Source organism: Sinocyclocheilus grahami, unplaced genomic scaffold (assembly GCF_001515645.1).
Source record: "Sinocyclocheilus grahami isolate Dianchi unplaced genomic scaffold, SAMN03320097.WGS_v1.1 scaffold264.1, whole genome shotgun sequence".
NCBI lineage: Eukaryota > Metazoa > Chordata > Actinopteri > Cypriniformes > Cyprinidae > Sinocyclocheilus > Sinocyclocheilus grahami.
In genome coordinates this window covers 622,002-646,020 of record NW_015505443.1, presented here as the reverse complement: position 1 = coordinate 646,020, position 24,019 = coordinate 622,002, and the positions used below count along the sequence as shown (strand labels likewise).

Sequence of the window (24,019 nt, the reverse complement as noted above, 5' to 3'; positions counted from 1 at the left end):
GGTTATTTTGCACAAAAAATAATTACAATTATTAATCATGATTTCATTTTATTAGTTAATTCATACAATTATTAATCATGATGTCATATTATTATTATTATTATTATTTTCTTATTTCATCAGAATTATTGCACTTTTATATAAGCACAACTCAAGAGAACGTCAACTTGCATGGTTTGCTCACAGGTTTAGTTGCAGCAAACAACGCAAATGTGTGAAAGAAAAGGACTGGCTGTAATACACTTTGATTTGAGCAGAATATTTCAACAGAAATCGCTAAGACTCCAGCTTACATGTTTGCCAGTGGTTTCGGGCTCATCAGCACTTTTTCTGTAATGTAGAGAGAGCACATGCGATATGGTTGCCAGGTTGGGAAGATTAAGTAAACCACTGGGCAGAAAAGGTATCGATTTATGATAAAAGCTCTGATTGTGGTATTAATCTCTCAAAATTTGGCAGCCTCAACCATTAAATTTGTTACTATTGCAAGAGTTGAATTAGTTCCTTGAGGAACTTGTTTGCGATCCAGCAAGGTTATGTAGAGCTGAACTTTATGTAGATTGACCCTATTCCCCCAACAGATTTGGATACAGCAGTCAAGAAGAAAAACACTCTACTAACAACGCAGCGCAGCTATATGACAATCTTGACTAATTGCTAACTGTCAGTGTGAACGTATCTTTAAGGTAGCGTTTAATCGCTTGAGGACTTGCTGTACTGTTGCTGTTGCTAGTAATGGTGTTCATGCTCAATTGCAGTGTGCAACTGTATCAGTTGAATGGCTGTCTGCACTTCCATTGGTTGTCGCTGGATGACATCACTGCTCATTAGCATAAAATTTAACTTTGTCGCATCGCCAGCAGTGATTGTCACTCATGTCACTGGAAATCACCAACTCTCACTGGACTTGTGAAGCAGGGAGACAAGCATAGACAAAGAGTTAGAGAGACGTTTCTGAGTGCAAGTGAAAAAAGTAAAAACGTATTTTCTGCCAAAGTGCAGAAGAACAGCATATCGAGGACCTCATGCCAAAGAGATGCAAGTGAATGACAGGAAAGGAGAAAGATGGTCAAAAGTGAAAACCGTGGGATCTATTTTCAGTTCAGAGAAGAGTTCATGTTCGTGTCGGATAGAGAGTGAGGGTGGACGAAGGGAAAGTGAGATCTGGAGAAACAATCTGGAGAAGACTGAAGGGCCTTTGGATAGTCCATGCATAAAAACTCGTATCTATGTGTGTTTGCTTCCCCTGCAGTCCTGGCTGTCTCAGACAGAATGCATCTGCTCACAACAGAAGCCATTTTGACTGGTAAGTATCAAGGCTCTTGACTCTGGCATAAGAAATGAAAATGGTGACCGAGGGCCAGAAACACAGACATGTGACCATTTTAATAGAGAAGATCTGAAGAAAATCAATACAAATGTATAATATTTGAGAATCTTGAGTTTATCAGGTTTTTAAACCTAACTTTGTAGCTCATCTCTTCTGATATTTCCCATTTAGCTTACCCTTGTGAAAATGAAGTGCACTTATTCTTGTACTGAATGGGAATTTGTAGTGTACTTCAACTTCTAAAAGTATATTTAAAAAAAAAAAAACTGTTCTTGCAGATAATATAATATTTATGAAATAAAAGGTCAATCAAATGTATGCATTCAAAAGTGCATTTTGTCAAAATATAAGATTTACTTTAAAGTACATTTTAAATCGTTTTAATGGTCATTTTTCATGCTTTAAAGAAGTACAGTTATTTTGATGTTTACTAACATACTAAAGCATATTGATTTTAATTTTAACTGTAGTGTGTTATTTAATATTAATATTTTACACAAACTAATATACAACTTCTTTATCACAAATATGTTATTACTGATTAATGTAACAAGCAATTGCAATGTATTACAGTGTATTGCAATTATAGTGTGATTACAATACATACAAGTTTCAATAGAAATTAAATTAAAGTATATTTTAGTTTACCATTAATATTTGTCAGTACATTCAGTAGTAAACCTTAAACCATATTTCATACAAAAAATGTACTCAAGTGTTACTAGTGGGTCAAAAACACCCCACAAAAAACTATTTAAACCATGATACATTTTCATTTAAATTGCAAATTACATGGAATTAATTATGTGCTGGGTAGCCCCGCCCACAGTGAAATCTGATTGGTCTAGAATCCCACTCTTCATAATTAAACAATATATTAAACATCCAACATGTTCTAACTGGATATGAATCAATTTACTTTTTGCTGGAAATGTATGGTGTTGTTTACAGTCAGGCTGTTTTGTCTCATGCCAACAGTAGAATTGATTTATTGACTTCAGGGCTCTGCACCAGGAGTCTCTGTGACATGTTTAACAAGGCAGTTTGTTTTTTGCTATTTATTAAACATCAAAAATTCTGGTGGTAGTCTGTAAGCGTTTAATGATGTGTCTGACACAATGGCACTGTGCACATTACTGTAATTCAGAATACACACCACACAGCTTTGATTTCTTCATTCGTAACAAAAATGTTGGTTTGAATGTGTTTATTGCTCAGGCATTGTAAATGGATTGGATTCTGGAATTGGTGTGTTTGTTTGACATGTGGGAAAAAAAAGTGTTCAATTATGAGGCCTCTTCTTGATCCGAGCGTATCTAATCTGTAATTTTCTTTTCATTCTTTATCTCATTTCATTCAAATAATGGCTTCCTGTCACCAGGTCCCTCATTATTTGGGTAAACAGGCCTCTGCCACTCTGGGCTCTTCAGGTCAGAACAAATAAATCCTCCCTGTCATTCACACACTCGCACATACACAGGTGTTTCTTCTACAGGCACTTTTGGGATTTTAAAAAGGCATTTTTTTTAAAACACTTTTCAGACTCTTTCGGTTTTATTTAATATTAAAGCAATGGATGTTCATACATAACTAAGGTGGCCATACGTGCCATTTTTACGAGACACATCCTGGCCAGGATTTCTATATTCGGCTTTGTTTTCCTGTTTTCATACTTGCCGAAGGTAATGATCGAAAAGTAGCTTGACCAATAACATGCAGGCATTGTATATAATCGACCAATCATGGCGTGTGAGAAGGTGGGATCTACAGAGAACGGTCAAAGCGATGCAAACACCAATGCGCAGACCGATCTTTGTATGACATCAAAGTACCGCAAGAGCGATTCAAATGCTCTCTATAGCATGTCATACACCGATAGGTCTGCGCAGCGCAAACAGCCAAAACCTGGGATATTTTAGCCAACATAGAAATCCTGGCCAGGACATGTCCCTTAAAAATGGCACGCATGGTCACCCTATACTGTACGAGGTCTAGAATAATTGTCATTATTGGCTTCACTGGTTCCACGCAGAACCTTTAACATTCATGGAATCTTTCCATTCCACAAAAGATTCTTTATAGTACAAAAAAAATGCTTCTTTTTTTTTACGCTAAGGAAAAAGAAAATTTGGAATCCTTTTTGAACAAATGTCACTTCCAACACCTCAACTCACAATTCAATTTTGTCATGGAAATGACAGTGGTGGAAATCACATTTTTAAACATTGTTGGAATAACTTGTGCGATGATTGGAAATGCTAATTTCGTAGCTAGCATTTTATGCTTGCCAAATACACACAATAAAAAATAAAAATCCATGTTTTGATGATTTTTCGTTCTTTTCTTTTTTTTCACCTTGTCTTTTTTTTGTTTGCGCATCATGTCTCAGATCATGTCTTCATCTCAAGCATCTTTGTCAATGAGCAATACATTTGTTATTTTATTCATAAATTATTAATCTTTGTTCATGTTTATTCATTGATCATTCATGTTAGCTGATTTTCATTAAATAATGTTAAGAGATACTGTCAAGTGGTTTCACCATTTACAAAGTTTCAATGTGCAGATTCTCCCACTTGATAAGACAGCCCACTACAAGAATTCCACCGGACTCCACTCATTGACCATACTTGCTTTCTTTTATTTGTCAGATTTGTTTTGATGCAGGGATCAATCAGCCAGTCATTAGTCAAGCAGTCATTAGCCAAGCAGGTGAAAAACCTTTAGACAAATACAAACACCATTGTAAGAGCACGAACAAATAGAATCAAAAAATACCAAGCAAAACTTGCATACAAAAATGTTCTTTTTTAAATTAACAAAGAATATCATACAAGTAGACAACAAATATTTAACCGTTTATATACTTTTACATACCAAACACTACTTTTTAAATAAATGATTTTAAACATCCTTTTTGCAACTTTTAAAATTCAAATATACCCCCTATATAGAAAACCAGACCTAATTCACAAACCAAACTAATACAAAACTAATGATATTCAAATACAACATGATTGAACAAACAACCCAAGTACAAAATATTAAGCTCACCGGCTGCTTCTTCAGTCTGTTGTAGTAGCTTAACTCTGCACAAAAAAAGGAATCGTTTTCCTTGTTCAAACCACTGCTACTCTACATAAAGTCTGTTCTACCCTGCTAATTAATAGATTAACTTAACTACCTTCACCTGGTGTTCTCTCACTAGTGAATTCTAGTGCACTTGGGGCTTGTGCACTCTAGTTAGGAAGGGCGGAGTAAGAGCAACCAACAGTTTGCCACAACAGATACAACTTTTGAATTTAATTATGTATTAGTAAATGCTGAAACTAACATGAACTACAGTTAATAAATGCTTAATTTCTAGTTCATTATAACAAATGCAATTAACTATTGATAACAACTGGAATCTTATTGTAAAGTGTTACCATTAATTTATGTATGTATGTATGTAAAAGGGGTCATATGATGTTGCTAAAAATAACATTATTTTGTGTATTTGGTGTAATGAAATGTGTTTATGCGTTTAAGGTTCAAAAAACACATTATTTTCCACATACTGTACATTATTGTTTCTCCTTTATGCCCCGCCTTTCTGAAACGCGTCGATTTTTACAAAGCTCATCGGTCTGAAAAAGCGAGGTGTGCTGTGATTGGCCAGCTATCCAGTTTGTTGTGATTGGCCGAATACCTCAAGCATGTGATGGAAATGTTACGCCCCTCACCATACTGTGATGCCCTGTCCGGCCGGAGCGACGAGACATGAACATTAAAACCCATTACAAACGAGGCATTTGTTGCATCCAGTGGGGACATAATTATGGATTATAATGACTTATACTGTCTTTTTATGCGCTGCGTAAACATAAAACCATGTCTGCATTTGTGATCGGAGAAATGACAAACAACAAGCCCTACTCTACACAGCCCAAAAAACTCGCTTTAAATATATAATATATAAAAACTCTTTAAATATAAAAAACGTACTTAAAAAAACTCCGGAAACGGTCCTCCATAAAATGCGCTGCACGCATCTGAATATTTGGGTTGAAGTGTTCTGGAACAGTGTTGTCCGGAAGGACATGTGACGACCCCGGGCTGGACTCCGCTTCGTTCACAGTGAAAGCCGATCCGGCGATCCACAGCGCAAAGTTGTAGTATTTCCTCAGCAACCAGCACGGATCAGCTCCAGGCATGACGAAGAAGATATTGTTCTCTTTTGGAAGACCAAACTAAGTAGTTTTGCTTTCACACCGAATCACACAGCACCTTCACGATATGGCGGCGGCAACAACAATACTACAGCGAGAATAAAAGTTACGCGTTCTTTCTTTGCGTGAACATTTGGGTGGCGTTATGCAAATCTTCCCACATAGTGATGTAGATATGTGGGGGCGTGTTAGAACGAGCCGTTTTAGGTAGGCGTGGCTGACTCTTGACTTTTATAAAGAATATCTCTTTGGATTTGAGACTTTAGTCTTTGCAACTTTACAGATCTTCTTTATGCACCAAGAGCTTGTAACACTCCAAAGAGAAAGGAAAAATTGAAATTGCATCATATGACACCTTTAAAAGTTTTGTTCATAATTGTTGATCACATTTTGACTGAGGTCACATTTTAGATTTTAATATTTTAAGATTCAAACTTAAAAGTGTTGTGATAGGGTAAACAAAAAAAATCTTTACATAAAAGTGGCAAAAATAAATTATGCAACATTTTCAAGATTTTTTTGTGACCTTCATATAACAAAAACCTTCATATAACAAAAACCTTTACTTAAAACTTTACCAAAAATCAACCCATAGTTCATAAAAGCGCCTGTGGTTGAAAGACACACACAGACACATTTGCCATTGTTGTGTTGCCCTTCTTTTTGGCCATTTATTACCAGACAGTGTGAAACATGCTGCCCCTGCTGTTTCTTCCTACACAACCTCTGCTTCTCTCTCATCTCTGTCCCTTTTTGTATCTCTGTTTGTCTGTTTTCACCTCTCTCCAGGTGCTTGTTGCATTCATCAGTTTTTCAGAGACCATGTTGCTGGTGTACCTCAGCTACAAGGTGAGTCAATCAACACATCTGCCCATGGTTTTATCACTAGTACACTATGAGACCCTCTTGGCTTCAAAGAGGTCTGTAATACCTGGAGAGAGCTATCTGTATCTATTAGCATTACCCATTCATTACAATGCTGGCTGCAAACCCTTTTTAGCTTTTTAAGAGCCCTGCCTGACTTTCATTTAGTCAGAAAACATGTCTGATTTTGAATGAATGTCAAAGAAGAAACAAGCTTTGTTAGTTACATTTACATTTACATTTACATTTACATTTAGTCATTTAGCAGACGCTTTTATCCAAAGCGACTTACAATTGGGGGATACATAAAGCGCTTTTGAATGAATGTCAAAGAAGAAACAAGCTTTGTTAGTTACAACTTCTACCAGCTGGAGCTAACTGACGCTAACCAATCATTACTGATGTATTTTTTTTTTCTTTCGTGGAAATGAAATCCCTACTCTTTAGCATACTTTAACAGTGGGGGAAGTCGTGGCCTAATGGTTAGAGAGTCGGACTTGTAACCCAAAGGTTGCAGGTTCAAGTCTCGTATTGTAGGTGGGGGGAGTGAATGTACAGTGCTGTCTTCCACCTTCAATACCACGACTGAGGTGCCCTTGAGCAAGGCACTGAACCACTTTGGATGGGATAAATGCAGAGCACTAATTCTGAGTATGGGTCACCATACTTGGCCACATGTCATGTCACTTTCAAAGATTATTTATAAGGAAATAAAATAGTCTGATTTAAAGGAATATACTTAAGCAAGCTACAAAAACAAGCTCAAAGGGATAGTTCACCTTCAGTTGCTGGTCCCCATTGACTTCCATAGTATGGGGGGGGGGAAATTATATGCAAGTCAATGAGAACCAGCAACTGAAGGTGAACTATCCCTTTAACCGCCATAAGCTGTTTTGACCTGGGGTTTTTTCCAACCGTGATAGAGAGCGATTGATAGAGGAAGAGTTTGTTTGCGTTGAGCTGTTTTGAAGGGACTAAGGGGGCAGAGAAAGCACGAGGCATGTTTGTCCTCCAGACGCCGATAGTGAAGGGATCTCTTAGAGTCTCCTACATCTCGTTTGATCAGAAGAGCATTGCAGTAGTCCAGCCTAGAGATGACAAGGGCCTGGACAACTTCTAGTTACAACTTCTACCAGCTGGAGCTAACTGACGCTAACCAATCATTACTGATGTATTTTTTCTTTCTTTCGTGGAAATGAAATCCCTACTCTTTAGCATACTTTAACAGTGGGGGAAGTCGTGGCCTAATGGTTAGAGAGTCGGACTTGTAACCCAAAGGTTGCAGGTTCAAGTCTCGTATTGTAGGTGGGGGGAGTGAATGTACAGTGCTGTCTTCCACCTTCAATACCACGACTGAGGTGCCCTTGAGCAAGGGGTCACCATACTTGGCCACATGTCACGTCACTTTCAAAGATTATTTATAAGGAAATAAAATAGTCTGATTTAAAGGAATATACTTAAGCAAGCTACAAAAACAATCTCAAAGGGATAGTTCACCTTCAGTTGCTGGTCCCCATTGACTTCCATAGTATGGGGGGGGAAAAATTATATGTAAGTCAATGGGGACCAGCAACTGAAGGTGAACTATCCCTTTAACCGCCATAAGCTGTTTTGACCTGGGGTTTTTTCCAACCGTGATAGAGAGCGATTGATAGAGGAAGAGTTTGTTTGCGTTGAGCTGTTTTGAAGGGACTAAGGGGGCAGAGAAAGCACGAGGCATGTTTGTCCTCCAGACGCCGATAGTGAAGGGATCTCTTAGAGTCTCCTACATCTCGTTTGATCCCCATGCGATGAGCACAACCTGTATCAACACATCTCTCGCGCTCTTTGTTCTGCATTGATTTCTTTCGACACCATCTAGGCCTCTTCACCCACGCAGGGCCCACATGGGTGAGACCTAAACATACATCCAGCTTGTGCAATATGGCAGACGTTTAACACCTTAATTCAGCCACAGGCTCAACTGCAACCGATAAATGAAACATATTTCCGAGTGGGGCGAGGAGAGTGACCTTTAACCCTGCTGCTTGTCATTGGATCAAACCCAATCAAAGCAACTTTTTATCCTTTAATCCAAGAGGTCACACAGACAATAGTGTTTCTTGACCCTGACAAGAGTGTCCTTGTTTCCAGGGCAACGTTTGGGAGCAAGTGTTGCGCATTCCGTTCATTCTGGAGATGATCAGCGCCGTTCCTTTCGTGATCACTGTGAGTACAACAAGTCAATGGGATTTTCATGGACTGCTCCACCTCCAGAATTGGGCCTAACGATCAAAAATGATATTGTTTCTGTCAAACTATTTTATTATTTATTTTTATTATAATATAATAATTATAATAATTGCACATAATATAATTTCTATATAATGATTATAATTTATTTATAAATATATATAAATATAATGTATTAATAATTATATTTTATTAACAATTGCAATTTCGTTTCTATTATTAGTGCCAGTAGTAGTAATTAATAGTAATAATATTTATTATTTTATTGAAAATTAAAATCCTATCAAAGCTTTCTTAAAGATTATAAAATAATTATATTTTACTAACAGTTAGAAAACTATTTTGTTTCTGTTTTTTATTTTTTTTATTAAACATAATAATGATAATAATTAATAGTTTTACTAACAATTTAAAAACTTTAGTTTATGACAGTACTATTATTATTGTTGTTTAATTTTGTTAAACATCATATTATATAGTAATGATTTTTTATTACTAACAATTACAAAACATATTTTGATTCTGGCATTATTCTTATTATTATTATTATTATTATTATTAATCACAATATAATAATAATTAAATTTTACTAACAGTTAAAACTATTTTGTTTCTGTTATTTTTTATTTTAATAAACATAATAATAATAATAACAAAACAACAATAATGTTTAATTTTATTATTTACCATTATTATTACAATAAATCAGTATAGGCTGATTAAAATTTTACTAGCATTCTAAATTTGCATTTTTAACATTATTTTCATAACAGTCTTTACCTGTGGTTATGTGTGAATAATCCAGGCTGAATCAGTGAGAAAGTGAGTTGCATGACTGATTCAGTTCATGATTCAGATTGATTATTCCTGTTTGAATAGTCTGATTCATTAAAAAGGACTGTACCAATTGAAATAGAAAGCTGTCGTGTTACATAATTTACATATGCTTAGAAATAGCTAAAATATGTGTATTGTTTGCCATGATGCTGAAGATTCATCAACGGCGCAGCAGTGCTCCTGAATTGTGGTGGTAGAAACTGTGTGTGTTTCAGCTGTATCACAAAACTCTTTGAATTAAAGGAAATGAAGGTTTTTTTTCTTTCCAATCAGGTGATTTTGCCCTCCCTCAGAAACTTGTTCATTCCTGTTTTCCTGAACTGCTGGCTGGCCAAACACGCTCTTGAGAACATGATTGTAAGAAATGAAGCCTATCTTCTATCCCTTATTCCTGAGCAATTGTGTCAGTGTGTATCCACTTTCATCACAAAGCTCTTATTTTCCTGTCCATCTCTATCTCACTTCCTCCTCATGCCTTATTTTCCTGAATGCATCTGTCCTCAACTGCTGAAAGCTCGCTGGTTATCGAATTTGCCAGAGCTCTACATTATTGATTTTGGATTTTTATCATAAGTACATAGGTGGAAATCCCGGGGGGGTCGGGGGGGGGGGGAACAGGACCCCCACTACCTGAGGGTTGTCCCCCCTAAAAATATGATTAAAAACCAGTTTGTGTATTGTAAATAACAATGTTTTATACCAGGGATCCTCAAATCTGGCCCACAGGATCCACTTTCCTGCACAGTTTAGCTCTAACTCCAAACACACCTGAGCATGCTAATCAATGTCTTCAAGATCATTATAAAATCACAGGTAGGTGAATTTGATCAGGGTTGGAGCTAAACCCTGCTGCGCATTGGCCCTCCAGGGCAAGATTTGAGGAACCCTGTTTTATACTTTAAATAATTGTGTAAGTAGTAAAACGACACAAACGGGGCAAAAATGTGTTTTACGTTTAGAAACATTTCGAGTCTCCCCTCCCTTGCCTCATAGTGCTTTGGTTCAAATGCATGCTTTCCTCTTTTACATCACCTACACACACACCAGTCCGGTGAGAGAGAACAAAGCCAATAGTTGTGGAACTCCAAGGCTTTCAATGCTATTTTATTCACTTAAACATCAGATGAAGTACAGGTAGGTGAATTTGATCAGGGTTGGAGCTAAACCCTGCTGCGCATTGGCCCTCCAGGGCAAGATTTGAGGAACCCTGTTTTATACTTTAAATAATTGTGTAAGTAGTAAAACGACACAAACGGGGCAAAAATGTGTTTTACGTTTAGAAACATTTCGAGTCTCCCCTCCCTTGCCTCACAGTGCTTTGGTTCAAATGCATGCTTTCCTCTTTTACATCACCTACACACACACCAGTCCGGTGAGAGAGAACAAAGCCAATAGTTGTGGAACTCCAAGGCTTTCAATGCTATTTTATTCACTTAAACATCAGATGAAGTGATTATTTTCTCTTTAATATTGATGATGCCAATGCATTTTTCGATCAGTCGCTATGTTAGCAATAATAACTTGATGGAAAGGGTTGCCAGGTTTTTTACACCAAAACCCTCCCAATTGCTACCCAAAACTAGCCCAAACTAACCGCGTTTCGAGGGGGTCCCCCGGTAAAAATCGCATTCCAGGGACTAAAATACACATTATTGGGGTCGCGGACATGAAAAACAACCCGCGGCAGCAGTGATAAAGTAGCCCAATTCCACAGAAAAACAACGGACTTGGCAATACTGTGACCAATGGACACGAGCGCTGTCGCAGCACAACCACAACAGCTTGAAGTTGTCTAATTTGGCACGATCTCCCTGCTGCACTAATAGTAGTAAGGCTTTCCTCTGTGTATACATATCATTACAAGTACAATTTTAGCTGTATTTGTCTCCCCTTCAAAAATCACTCTTGAGAAATGTTATGTTTATTCCCCCGTTAGACGAAATGTACGCCCCTGCATAAGTACAAGCACAATGGCACTGTGTTATTAAACGTCTCACTGTCTCTCATCTCTGCCTTCTTTTATCTCTCTGTTTCTCTTCTCCTTCATGTTGTTTTCAGAATGACCTGCACAGAGCGATTCAGCGAACACACTCGGCCATGTTCAACCAGGTGCTCATCCTCATCAGCACCCTGGTCTGCCTCATCTTCACTTGGTGAGAGAAAAACCAAAACAGGGCCTAAAACTGATTTCTGACCATAAGAAAATTCCTTCTTCATATTGGGGATATACTGTATGTATGTGTGTATAGCCTATATATAATAATTTGTACACATCCAAACCTGTATGATTTTTTATTTTTTTTTACTTTCATTGTACAAACAAAACAGTTCTTCAAAATATCTTCTTTTGTGTTCTGCAGAAGAACGATTTTCATACGGGATTGGAACGACACAAGGGTGAATAAATATTGACTGAATTTCATTTTTGATACTGTTAAGGTGCAGTATCAAAAACAGATCATTTACAATAGGTCAGTGAGAGAGCATAAAATGATTGCATAAACTAAATAGTGCTTTTGGTGCAAGAAATGTTATAAGTGGACATGTAGACATGTAAGAACAAGGTCTTTTTGCATTGTACATTGCAGAATGGGAACTAGTGTGACAGTGCTGCTGTCTGTGTGACTGGTAATTGACAGTAGTTGACAGGATGATGTTTCTAAAGTACTGATTAATTAAACACCATGTTTTGTGTGTGTTCTCTTGTTCCATGACGTAAATAGCAGGGATACTGGGTACTGGTGCGTTTGTAAAAAAAAAAGAAGGGGGAGAAATGAATGACCTTTTCACCACTGACAGCTGCATGTTGACTCAACCGGCCTTTCAACACTGAGCAAACCCATACACACACACACTGGCTGTACTGAAAGATAACCCACATACGAACACACAAGCAGGATTCGCATCATGTTGTCTTGCGCGTGGCTCACCACACAGTTATTGAGTTTTGGCTCGTGTTTATCACAGTTTGCTCCAAACCATCCGGTGATGATATAAAATACAAATCCCGGAAAACCTGTCCACCTGAAAAGCCTTTCAAGGAATAGTTTATTCAGAGATTATTTACTCAACACCATGTCCATTCCCGTATGCTGTTATTTTTCTTCCATGGGACACAAGTAGAAGTTTTTAAGAATATAACGGTTCTTAGAGACCACGTCTGTCAGGCTCTAAAAAGCTTTTAAAATAGCATCATACAGGTTTGGAACAACATGAAGGTGAGCAAATAATGACAGACTTTTCATTTCTGGGTGAGCTGTGCCTTTAAATCTACATGTAAACTGTCCTTTTCTCTTTCTTTTCCAGTATTTGTGGTATTCAGCACTTGGAACGAGCAGGGAACAACCTGACGCTCTTTGACTCTCTGTATTTCTGTGTTGTCACCTTCTCTACGGTGGGCTTTGGTGATGTTACACCTCAGATCTGGCCCTCTCAGCTGCTGGTGGTCATCATGATCTGTGTGGCTCTTATAGTTCTACCAATACAGGTAAACAGACACACTCAGACAATATACTGTATATACGTATGTCACTGAATAATTCATGCAACTAACTCAGCAAGTCGATTCTGTACTTAAGAGTTAGTCATTGAATTATTCACTCAACCAATTTGTTGAAAAACCCTGATTCATTCAGGAACAACAGCACACCACCACTATGTTTTGCTTGGTGACTTCTTGTTTATTGAACTGTTTGTTTACAGATATATCACACTCGCTGCCTCCTCTTTGTCTGAATATCAGCAAGTTTACTGTACGTATGTGCATACATGTAAGCATGTTATATGCACAGTTGTGACATCCACATTTAATGCATTGCTGAATACCCTAAGTTATCATTTTCTGTGTGTACAATATCCTGCGATGGCAGTATAATCATAGCAATATTTTGGCATCTTGCAGCCCAAAACAAGAAACATGGAAGCAGTTTACCCATTTGGATATTTTTAATCAACAGATGTTGACAAAGGAAGCAACTGATCTTAGGAGCAACTGTGGTTGAGTGAGAAATACTAGAGTAAACAGTTAATAATGAGTACAGACAGTCACTTTTCCTTTCTTCCTTTTATGTCACTATCAGTGATAGAAATTAACTTTTACATTTCCTGGCACATTTTTTTTTACCTTTATAGGGACAAAGGTAATGCATAATTGCATCATCTTTTTGTCAGATTCTTATTTAATCAATACATTCATTTAGAAAAATTAGACGCTATAGGGCTGCTACTAATCAATTGAAATCAACATCAACAAAAAACATCATTGCATTGTATTTACGGTTTAATTCAGCCAGAGTTATGCATAATTAATATGCCAGAAGTGGCATAAATGCATTTACACTGCATTTATAATTGCATAAATAATCTTATGAGATTAGTGTTTTAAATATAAAATTCTGAGTATGGAAATTTTAAATGATATTTTAAAAATGAAACTAAAACAGTAGGCGGCCGAAAAAGTCTTAATGTGTCTTTGAGTGAAGCAGTGTTTTTATGAATGGGTCATTGAATCATTTGCTCACCTGATTCATTGAAAACACATTCATTCATTCATTCAGTTATGATGGTTATACTTTGTTTGAAACTACTGTCATTGATGAAATAGACCAAAACAGGTAATTTTCTCAAAAGTACAAGTTGTTAATGAACTTTTTTTTTAATTGAAATGTTGTATAAAACCATTATCAGATTTGCAATAGCACTGATATTTGAGGAAAAACAACACTATTACTTGTGTGAAATGGTATAAATATTAAAAACAAAACTTCATAGAGGAACTATTTTGCCCCTACATCTAAAATTTTAGAGGCGTTTTTAGTTCATTTTGGTTGTATTTTTTCCCCACGCTCCTTTTAATTTCAGACCCTTGTCACAGTCCAATAATTACCGATTGGTCCAAAACCAACCTTTAAGTTCACTGTAAAACACCAGGTTCACTGTAAAAAAAAATGATATGATCAAAAAGTCATGGCAATATCTGTTTTTAACTTTCAGCTTAATTATTCTTTTTAATTCAACTAGACAAGATTTTAAAATATATATTTGAAATTATTTGATTATACTAATATTATTGATTATACTTAACAATTTAATTAAAATATATATACCTTTTTTATACAGCAATGTCCAATAATTACCGATTGGTCCAAAACCAACCTTTAAGTTCACTGTAAAACACCAGGTTCACTGTAAAAAAAAATGATATGATCAAAAAGTCATGGCAACATCTGTTTTTAACTTTCAGCTTAATTATTCTTTTTAATTCAACTAGACAAGATTTTAAAACATATATTTGAAATTATTTGATTATACTAATATTATTGATTATACTTAACAATTTAATTAAAATATATATACCTTTTTTATACAGCAAACATTATTTATACTGTATATATTTTACACTGCCCATTTCAGTAATTCATATCAAACTGTAACTTCATATACTAGTGACACAAACCTCAAAAGTCATCTTAATACAATACATCTGTCCCACTTGATTATCACATCAAACTTTCGGCAAGTTCGCATGAAGAGCTTTGAAACTGTGCAGAATTTAGGTACATTGTGTGAATTACTCTGAAACATTTACAGAGAGCTTAGTGAATGAAAGAGAGTATTTTATCCTGACTTCACTCAGTTTCCTCAACAGTAGTTCTGCATTGTTCTTTCACACAACTTCACATAATTTCAACTGTCAGACATTTTATGCAAATATTGTGTGGTTATGATGACAAAAGCACTGAGCTGAATCACTTTTGTGCATAAGGTCCCATGAGACGCGTCACAGCTGGTGGTTTTCACAGTCTGACACACACAAGTGCACAGACGTACACTTCCATGTACACAGCGCTTTAATGATACACGTTTCACATCCCTCTTCAACATATACCATGTATTACTGACACACACTCACCCAAATAAGTCTCACACACACTCGCTCACGAGCGCCAGCCATCCGCCGGGCTGAGGAGAGAATGAGATGAGAGCGAGCTTGTCTTTCATGTGTGATGTGAGGGCTTCCCTGCCAGCTTCCTCTTTGGGAGGCTGGTATGTTTCCGCCACACAGGAAATGGCAGTGGCTCCAGCTCCAGCAAGGCCGTCCTACTCTTTTCATCTACAAATACCAGGTGACATTTACTGCTGCTCCCTACACACAGCTGGTGTGCGAGCGTTACAGCCGAGGCTGTGTTTGTTTCTGGCCTGACAGGGGAAATCTCCAGTATGGCTCATGGCCCGCAGAGAGCCATCTAACCACACAGACTGACGGCAGCCTCCGTATCCCATTGCTCCCTGTGCACACATTGCAATGGGTTTTTTTTATTCGAAGCTTTTCTACTGCAATTAAACAGTGCCAAATCTCAATTCCCAAATACCCTTGCCTGAAAGCCTCTGAATAGCAGACATTACCCACAACTCGCAATAAAACACCTCGAATCTTAGCTGAGAATCCCTTTATGAACTCAATACCAGGAGCAAAGCACTTCTGTCAGACATTTACGCCCTCTGTTAAACAGGCGTCTGAGCGCTTTTGCACAGAAACACATAAAAGAAACTCACTGCTAATATCACCCAAACAATCCACAACACATGCAGTCCATAAGACAACCAACATGATCCACATCACCACCAATATCTACACACCAGTGGTGGACGAAGAAAAACCACGGACATTTGAAATCAGTAACACTGATTATATCGTTACATTAGCACCTGTCAAAGAGGGGGAGGGGGTATATTAGGCAGCAAGTGAGCAATCAGTTCTTGAATTTCATGTGTTGGAAGCAGGGACATGGGTAAGTGAAAAGATCTGAGGACTCTGACAAGGGCCAAATAGTGATGGCAGTGCTCTCTAAAACGGCAAGTCTTGTGGGGTGTCCCGGTATGCAGTGGTTATTACCTACCGAAAGTGGTGCAAGGAAGGAGAACTGGTGAACCTGCGTCAGGGTCATGGGCGCCCAAGACTCATTGATGCATGTGGGGAGCGAAGGCCAACACATCTGGTCTAAACACAAAAGCTACAATAGCTCAAATTGCTGAATAACTTAACTCTGGCCAAGATAGAAAGGTGTCAGAACACACAGTTTTCTGCGTAGCTGCAGACCAGTCAGTGCCCATGATGACCCCTATCCACCTCTGAAAGCATCTATCTACCTCCAAAAGCATCAAAAGATCAGGTGGATGGCCCAGTCCGTGTGTGTTGTTTACCTAAGGAAGATATTGCAGCAGATGCACAATGGGAATAAGGCAGGCTGACGCAGGCAGTGTTTTGCTCTGGACAATATTCTGCTGGGAAACTTTGGGTCCTGCATTCATGTGGATGTTATTTTGACACGTTCCACCTACCTAAAGATGGTTGCAGACCATGTTTGCAATGGCAATAGCCTCTTTCAGCAGGATAATGCACAATGTCACATTGCAAAAACTGTTTAGGAATGGTTTGAGGAACATGACAAAGAGTTCAAGGTGTTGCCTTGGCCTTCAAATTTCCCAGATCTCAATCTGATTGAGCATCTATGGGGTGTGCTGGACCAACAAATGCAATCCATTGAGGCTCCACCTCGCACCTTGCAGGTCTTAAATGATTTGCTGCTAATGTCTTGGTGCCAGAGACCACAGGACATGTTCAGAGGTCTTGTGAACTCCATGCCACCTTTTAGTTTGCTCACATAACTTAATTTCACATATAGTTATCTCAGGTTCTGATAACCCGACTGAAGCCATGTGTAGTCTGATGCCTCTTTGTAAAACCGTCTTAACAAAGCTTTGTTCACTTGGATTTCCCGTAGTTTGAGCAGTTGGCTTTCTTGTGGATGGAGCGACAGAAGTCTGGAGGGAACTACAGCCGCTATCGTGCCCAGACCGAGAAGCATGTGGTGTTGTGTGTCAGCTGTCTCAAGATAGACCTACTCATGGACTTTCTCAACGAGTTCTTCGCTCACCCCAGACTGCAGGTGGGTATGCGTGTGCGTATGTCCATTCGCACATGTAAATGTGTGTACGGTCATGCTAATTTGAGCTCAGACAGCCTGCTGTGCGCTGGTTAATCCTCTTCAGGAGCACTGGAAGCTGAGGTTCATGTACTAGGATTAACTGAACATCAAATTGAATTTCATCAAGCTATTTATGTGTGTATGATCCGGGTTTCATTAGCTTGCAGTGTCTGTCTGACCTCGTTTTCTACTAACTTGAGCTCATCATGTCCAGGACTACTATGTGGTCATCTTATGTCCCGCTGAGATGGACGTCCAGGTGCGAAGGGTACTGCATATCCCGCTATGGGCTCAGAGGGTCATCTACCTGCAGGGATCTGCTCTCAAAGACCAAGACCTAATGAGGGCAAAGTAAGACCTGCTGAATAAATATATAAACAATGCTAGTCACCTGATGTGAAAAAGAAGTGTGCTTAATTGTATTGAATGTGCACTTGTAGTGTACTTCAATTCGAAAAGGGGATTTTAAAAACTGTACTTGCAGATGCTATAATATTAATGAAATAACTTTGATGTATTTAAAGAGTCACACTGATGACACTTAAGTAATCCTTTAATAAGTGCATGTTGTAATAATATCAAATTAAAAGATTTACTTCTAAGTACATTTTAAATCATTGTTTTAAAGATGTACGCCTATTTTGATGTGTTGACTACCATACTGAAGCACATTTAAAACAGTTGATTGTAATTTTAACTGTGGTGTGTTATTCGATATTACATTTAAATGTATTATATTTTAAATGCAATAAATTGCAACTTTGTCATTACAAATGTGTAGTTACAAATATATTTAAATACATGGTATACAAGTTACAATAGAAATTACATAAAAGTATATTTTAGTTTACCATAAATGCTCGCCTAACCCTAACCCTAACATTCAGCAGTAGGCCTACACTTTAACCATATTTCAATGACAAAAGAAGTAAAGAGTAAATTACAGTACAATTACTGCTATACGTCCTGTATGTTTATTGAACTTGTGTCTTTGTTGTATTGTATTTATTTTCTGCTATTGCTTGTAATTTGGTTATCTGTAGAAAAGATTTGTGTGTGTTTTGAGTTTTCAGGTAGCAAGCTAACAGCTTAGCCTGATAGCTTAGCATAGCAGCGCTAACAGGTTAAGAAAACCTTTTTTTATCAGCTACAACTCACACTTCCTATTATTTTATTTTTTATTTTTTTTCCTGAGGGATGAGTTGGAGTTATATTTTGAGGTTATTCATAGCATGCCACAGATATCAGATGAGCACTTTTGGAAACTGAATTGCATCTTTTAATTTCTGTTCACTGTCTTTCTCTCTTTTACCCCCTTCCATTTTCCCCTGTTATGGAACCTGGCCCTGTTTCTCTGACCTCTTTTTGTCGTGATTGGCTGCAGGATGGATGATGCCGAGGCCTGTTTTATCCTAAGCAACCGGTTTGAAGTGGACCGCTTTGCCGCTGTATGTTCCCCTCCAACTCAATAGTCTCACCTTTTTTCCATTCTGCTTTTCAACCCTCTCATTTCCAACCAGAAAATAGGAAGCAGCAATTTCAAACATCTCCAGTATTAGCCTGTTTCTCTTTCACTCTCCCTGCTGGTCTCACATTTTGACAGTTCAGCATGAAATGCTTTATCCTGAAGGCAGTTGTAAGTGACGTTTGGGAAGGTAATTGGTTGTCTCTCATGAAACCTGTCAAGAAAACGTCAGGGTCATATTTCAACCCAAAATCAAAAGAAATAAGCATTAAATATATTTAGCATTAAGAAAAGGAGACCTAAATTTGCATTAATTCCCTTCTCCCATAACTGCAATTACCTTAATGTAAAAAAAAAAAAACACGTCATTACTGTAATATAAAAAGATATATTATCTAAATGTGTATTTTTTCATCATGTGATATTTGATGTACTACCTCATAAAAATTTAAATATAGCTCGTCTAAATTATTAAACAAGAACAATTAAGTAAAAATCCAAAGTAGATGTCTGGAATTTGGTGGAAAATGTGCTTAATAATTTTACATTAAAAAAATATCTTAATGGTCTTAAAAATAGGCTTTATTTTCTTTTTGCTAAATATAATTTCCTGATTTTTTTCTTTTGATTTTGTGGTGAAATGTGGCCTCTACATGTTTTAATGAGATGCACCTAGTTGTCAGGCACTTTAGATGTTAATTTCTCTGTAAAGAGGGTAATGGCTGGTACATAAGAGCAGACACTATGACTAATGGTATACTTCTGTTCATGTTTTTCTTTGTCACAGGACCATCAGACCATTCTTAGGGCCTGGGCCGTGAAGGACTTTGCCCCAAACTGCCCTCTCTACGTGCAGATCCTCAAACCTGAGAATAAGTTCCACATCAAGTTCGCAGGTCAGCGTGCAAAATGTGTTTCTCTCAGGGATGCAGGTGTACTAAAGAGTATGATATTTGATGCGCTTCGTACATGTGTGAGTGTGTTGAGAGGCAGCTCCTTCCATCTGAAGCCCTGTCCTTCAACACTCAACCCATTTTATATCCCTCTTCAGTTGTGGAAATGTGGATAATGCTTTTTACTTTCCTAGTCTTCCCATTCCCCATGTCTGCTATAGATTATGTGTGTGCAGGCCAATGTTGTTATTGTTAATGAAAACTAGTGTAAATTTACTTGTTACTAGTTAACTACTCAAACTGCTTTACTAATTATTAATGTGAGGAATGTTAATTGTCAATACTTAAAATTGGCATATAAAAATTATTATTTCAGGATAATTTAAGGCATATGTTTCTCTTTTCTCCTTTTTTGTCTAAACAGTGTAAGATTATTCTTGCCCGATGTAATACAAATAAGAAGTACTCAGATTAGATTATCTGAAAGCATTAGTTTCTGATGAAGTCATTGTACACAGATTTAAAAAGATTTTTTTTAAAAACTGTACTGAAAACAAAAAATAAAAATAAAACATATAAACAAAATGCAAGATATTAATGCACTGTTAAAATGAACTAAAACAAAACTGGAACAAAACAAGATAAAATATTCAACACCATAATAACCGGGCATCCACTGGTACCATATTAGTAGTAGTAGTCGTGTAGTCGATAATTCTCCTATTTAGTAGCAGGACCTTAAAGTGTGGTGTATTGCACATCTCATGTTTGTGGAATTGCTGTGGTGTGTGTGTGAGGGTTATTTTAGGATGATTACCAGGAAATGATATGGAGAATTTCTCGGTGCACTAGAATGTGAGGTGAGGCAATGATTCGAGATCCAAATTGCAGCTGCCGCCGCCGCTCCACTGAGCAGCAGATGAAAAATGTGAAGAAGATGCATTGTTCTCTCCTCTCATGTGAAGACCCACATTTGTACGACCTGTAGCACCGCATTACCTGTGTCTGTGATGCTGAGAGCAAGATGGTCTGCCCAGCATAGGTGGTGGCACTTGTTTTAGAGTCAATGAGAAGGCGGAGGAGGAAAGGACAGGATGAGTCAGTGGCTGAGGCAGCTGGATGTTTACCCAGAGATCAACCACAGATTACACACTATCACACAATCTGTCAATCGAACCCAGAGCTGCTGGTCACCCATCAGAAGAGAATGAGAACGTTTCCTTGCTGCCTTATCAGTCAGTGACTTGACACTAAAATTCATGCATAAATACATCTTTATTTTTGGTGTAATGACATCTTGATTCACAAATGTTTCAGTAATGTTCATTGTTTTGGATGCATCTTTTGACTGGAACATGTGAAAAAGTACATTTTGCATACTTACTATGGAAATAATAAGAATATTCTTAAATGCAAAGTGAGCAAAGTCGGCGTCAGTGCTTGGCGGAGGGCGTGCTTGAAGCTTGGTGCTGACTGTCATAGTGACATCAGGCAATCACATTACTTTTCTGGTGTTGCATGAATGCGATTGGCTAGTGTCTACGCTATGGTATTTGCATGAAGGTGATCTGATTGGTTGACGCCTACGTTGGTGCTTGAAAAGTTTTTTCAACTTCTGCCGCAAGCAATGCCAGTGACACAATGCAACGGACCCACAATTCAGTTCGGCAACGCATGACGTATATTTTAACTTTAAATGTAATATCAAATAACACACTACAGTTAAATTTACAGTCAAGTCAATGTGCTTTAGTACAGTGTTTCCCAACCTTTTTTTAGTCGCGGCACCCTTTGGAAATTTTAACAAACTTGTGGCACCCTACAAAATTAATTTTGTCACAATATTTGAATTTCTAACTTCGATGTGATAATTTGAAAAGTATAGATATTCGGTACAACAGGGAAGAACTGCAGAATATAATGTCATACAGATATTCTTTATATTATTAAAAGGGGTGGTTGATTGCGATTTCACTTTTTTAACGTTAGTTAGTGTGTAATGTTGCTGTTTGAGCATAAACAATATCTGCAAAGTTGCAGCGCTGAAAGTTCAATGCAAACGGAGATATCGTCTTTTAAAATTCTGGCAGTTTAATGCCTACAGAAACGGCTGGGTAATGTCATACAGATATTCTTTATATTATTAAAAGGGGTGGATGATTGCGATTTCACTTTTTTAACGTTAGTTCTGTCAGGACCACTATCGTCAAAATGATAGATACTTAGCATAAAGTTTGGTTTGGCGGTATGGTTCTGTTCTGGGCAAAAAACCTCCCTGCCCATCCATGCAGCCTGTCATGAATGAGCAGGGAGAGCAACAATAATAACCCCCCCAGGGTTAACAGAACAGAACAAGGCAGATATCATTAATGTACTCAATGATATTTAAGTGTAACACTTTATTCAAGATAAAGGAGTCTGATTAGCAAGGAATATCAGAAAGCTAAGTCCTGACTGTGGCAAAAGGTGGAGCTGGGGATGGAGGAGGGTAATTTGCTCCGAAGCAAGCTGAAAAGCTGCTGAATAATACTGAATACAGCTTATATAGGAATGCCGCGATAGGTGTGGTATTCCTATAGGTAGATGTGATCAGCTGAGAATCAGCTGATGCAAGCTTGACTCACGTGACCTGCCAGAACTAACGCTAAACCTTAATTTAGTGTGTAATGTTGCTGTTTGAGCATAAACAATATCTGCAAAGTTGCAGTGCTGAAAGTTCAATGCAAACGGAGATATCGTCTTTTAAAATTCTGGCAGTTTAATACCTACAGAAACGGCTGGTAGGGACTACAACGAGCTTCTTCCCAGGTCTGTTATGTCACAAACCCAGATAAACCCTGCCCCCGGGAACACGCAGCAAAGGGGGCGAGGCCATGCTGCGCTGCTTTACAGAAGAGGAAGAGAAAACTAGAGGTGCACGTAAAAATCTGTTCATATATGAATCGCGATTCTGTCTTCTAACGATTCTAATGGATTCGCTGACCAATCTCAGCCCATCGCGTATTTCTGAGGGAGGGGCTTCATAAAAACAGGAAATAATCTAGGCATTTGTTAGAGAAGGGACAGAGCGGTGTAGAATAAAGGTAAATTATTTGAAAAATAATGCGTTTTTTTAAAAATGAAGCATGAACACATGTTAGACTGCACCCCATAAACACAATCAAAACAAACTGTTCCAATTATACACTTATTTTCACATAGCTATGAGAAGCGTTATACATGGACGTGCGTACGGTTGCTGTGCTGTATCAAAGCTTTAATCAGAATAAAACCATATATTAAAAGCTAACAGAAGCAGTAGCATTTACAAATAACAGTGTATCTAAAAGTATGAGACAACAACAAACAAACATACCATTAAGAGCAGTGCTTGCACAGGTTCTGCGGGATCCTCTTCATTAATATTCTCTGCGTCTCAATTGGGCTCAGATTGATAAGCAATATAGAGGACGTCATTGTTTACAATAAAACCGAAGCACATTCTGAGCTTGAGGGGCGGGATGTTCAGAAACGCTGTAGAGGCGGTTTAGCGAATCACAACACACTGAGCCAGCTGACCAATCTCAGCCCATCGCGTATTTCTGAGGGAGGGGCTTCATAAAAACAGGAAATAATCGAGGCGTTTGTTAGAGAAGGGACAGATCGGTGTGGAATAAAGATTAATATTCTCTGCGTCTCAATTGGGCTCAGATTGATAAGCAATATAGAGGACGTCATTGTTTACAATAAAACCAAAGCACATTCTGAGCTTGAGGGGCGGGATGTTCAGACACGCTGTAGAGGCGGTTTAGCAAATCACAACACACTGAGCCAGCTGACCAATCTCAGCCCATCGCGTATTTCTGAGGGAGGGGCTTCATAAAAACAGGAAATAATCGAGGCGTTTGTTAGAGAAGGGACAGATTTTTTAGTTTTTCAGGTAGGTCTAACAGTAGGGGTAAGATATTTAAAAAAAATTTACCAATTGTCCAAATACTGTTTAGTCCTAGAAAGCTATTATTATCAGAACACGTGAGCATAACGGTTAGCAGATCAATGAATGAGAGGGCAGCGTTACCAGAGTTGCCCATATACCACACCATGTTACAACACAGTAGGGCTATTGCAGACAGAAACAATACTGTACTACATAGATGTTTCCTGTCGGTTATATATTTGAGTGGGCTTTGCTGTTCCGATTCGCATGAATGGTATACGAG

The 24,019-nt window shown here is 37.9% G+C and overlaps 1 protein-coding gene across 1 annotated transcript in view; it reads left to right on the top strand.

Moving 5' to 3' along the window:
- LOC107599308 (potassium channel subfamily T member 2-like) overlaps nucleotides 1–24,019 on the top strand; it is a 95,380-nt gene that overhangs the window by 50,845 nt on the left and 20,516 nt on the right. The window contains exons 4-14 of the mRNA XM_016290860.1: nucleotides 1,253–1,306; nucleotides 2,712–2,760; nucleotides 6,331–6,390; nucleotides 8,539–8,613; nucleotides 9,748–9,831; nucleotides 11,533–11,627; nucleotides 12,781–12,961; nucleotides 17,259–17,423; nucleotides 17,677–17,813; nucleotides 18,847–18,910; nucleotides 19,715–19,823. Of these exons, the coding sequence (XP_016146346.1) occupies nucleotides 1,253–1,306; nucleotides 2,712–2,760; nucleotides 6,331–6,390; nucleotides 8,539–8,613; nucleotides 9,748–9,831; nucleotides 11,533–11,627; nucleotides 12,781–12,961; nucleotides 17,259–17,423; nucleotides 17,677–17,813; nucleotides 18,847–18,910; nucleotides 19,715–19,823 (1,073 nt within the window). The remainder of the gene's footprint in view (nucleotides 1–1,252; nucleotides 1,307–2,711; nucleotides 2,761–6,330; nucleotides 6,391–8,538; nucleotides 8,614–9,747; nucleotides 9,832–11,532; nucleotides 11,628–12,780; nucleotides 12,962–17,258; nucleotides 17,424–17,676; nucleotides 17,814–18,846; nucleotides 18,911–19,714; nucleotides 19,824–24,019) is intronic.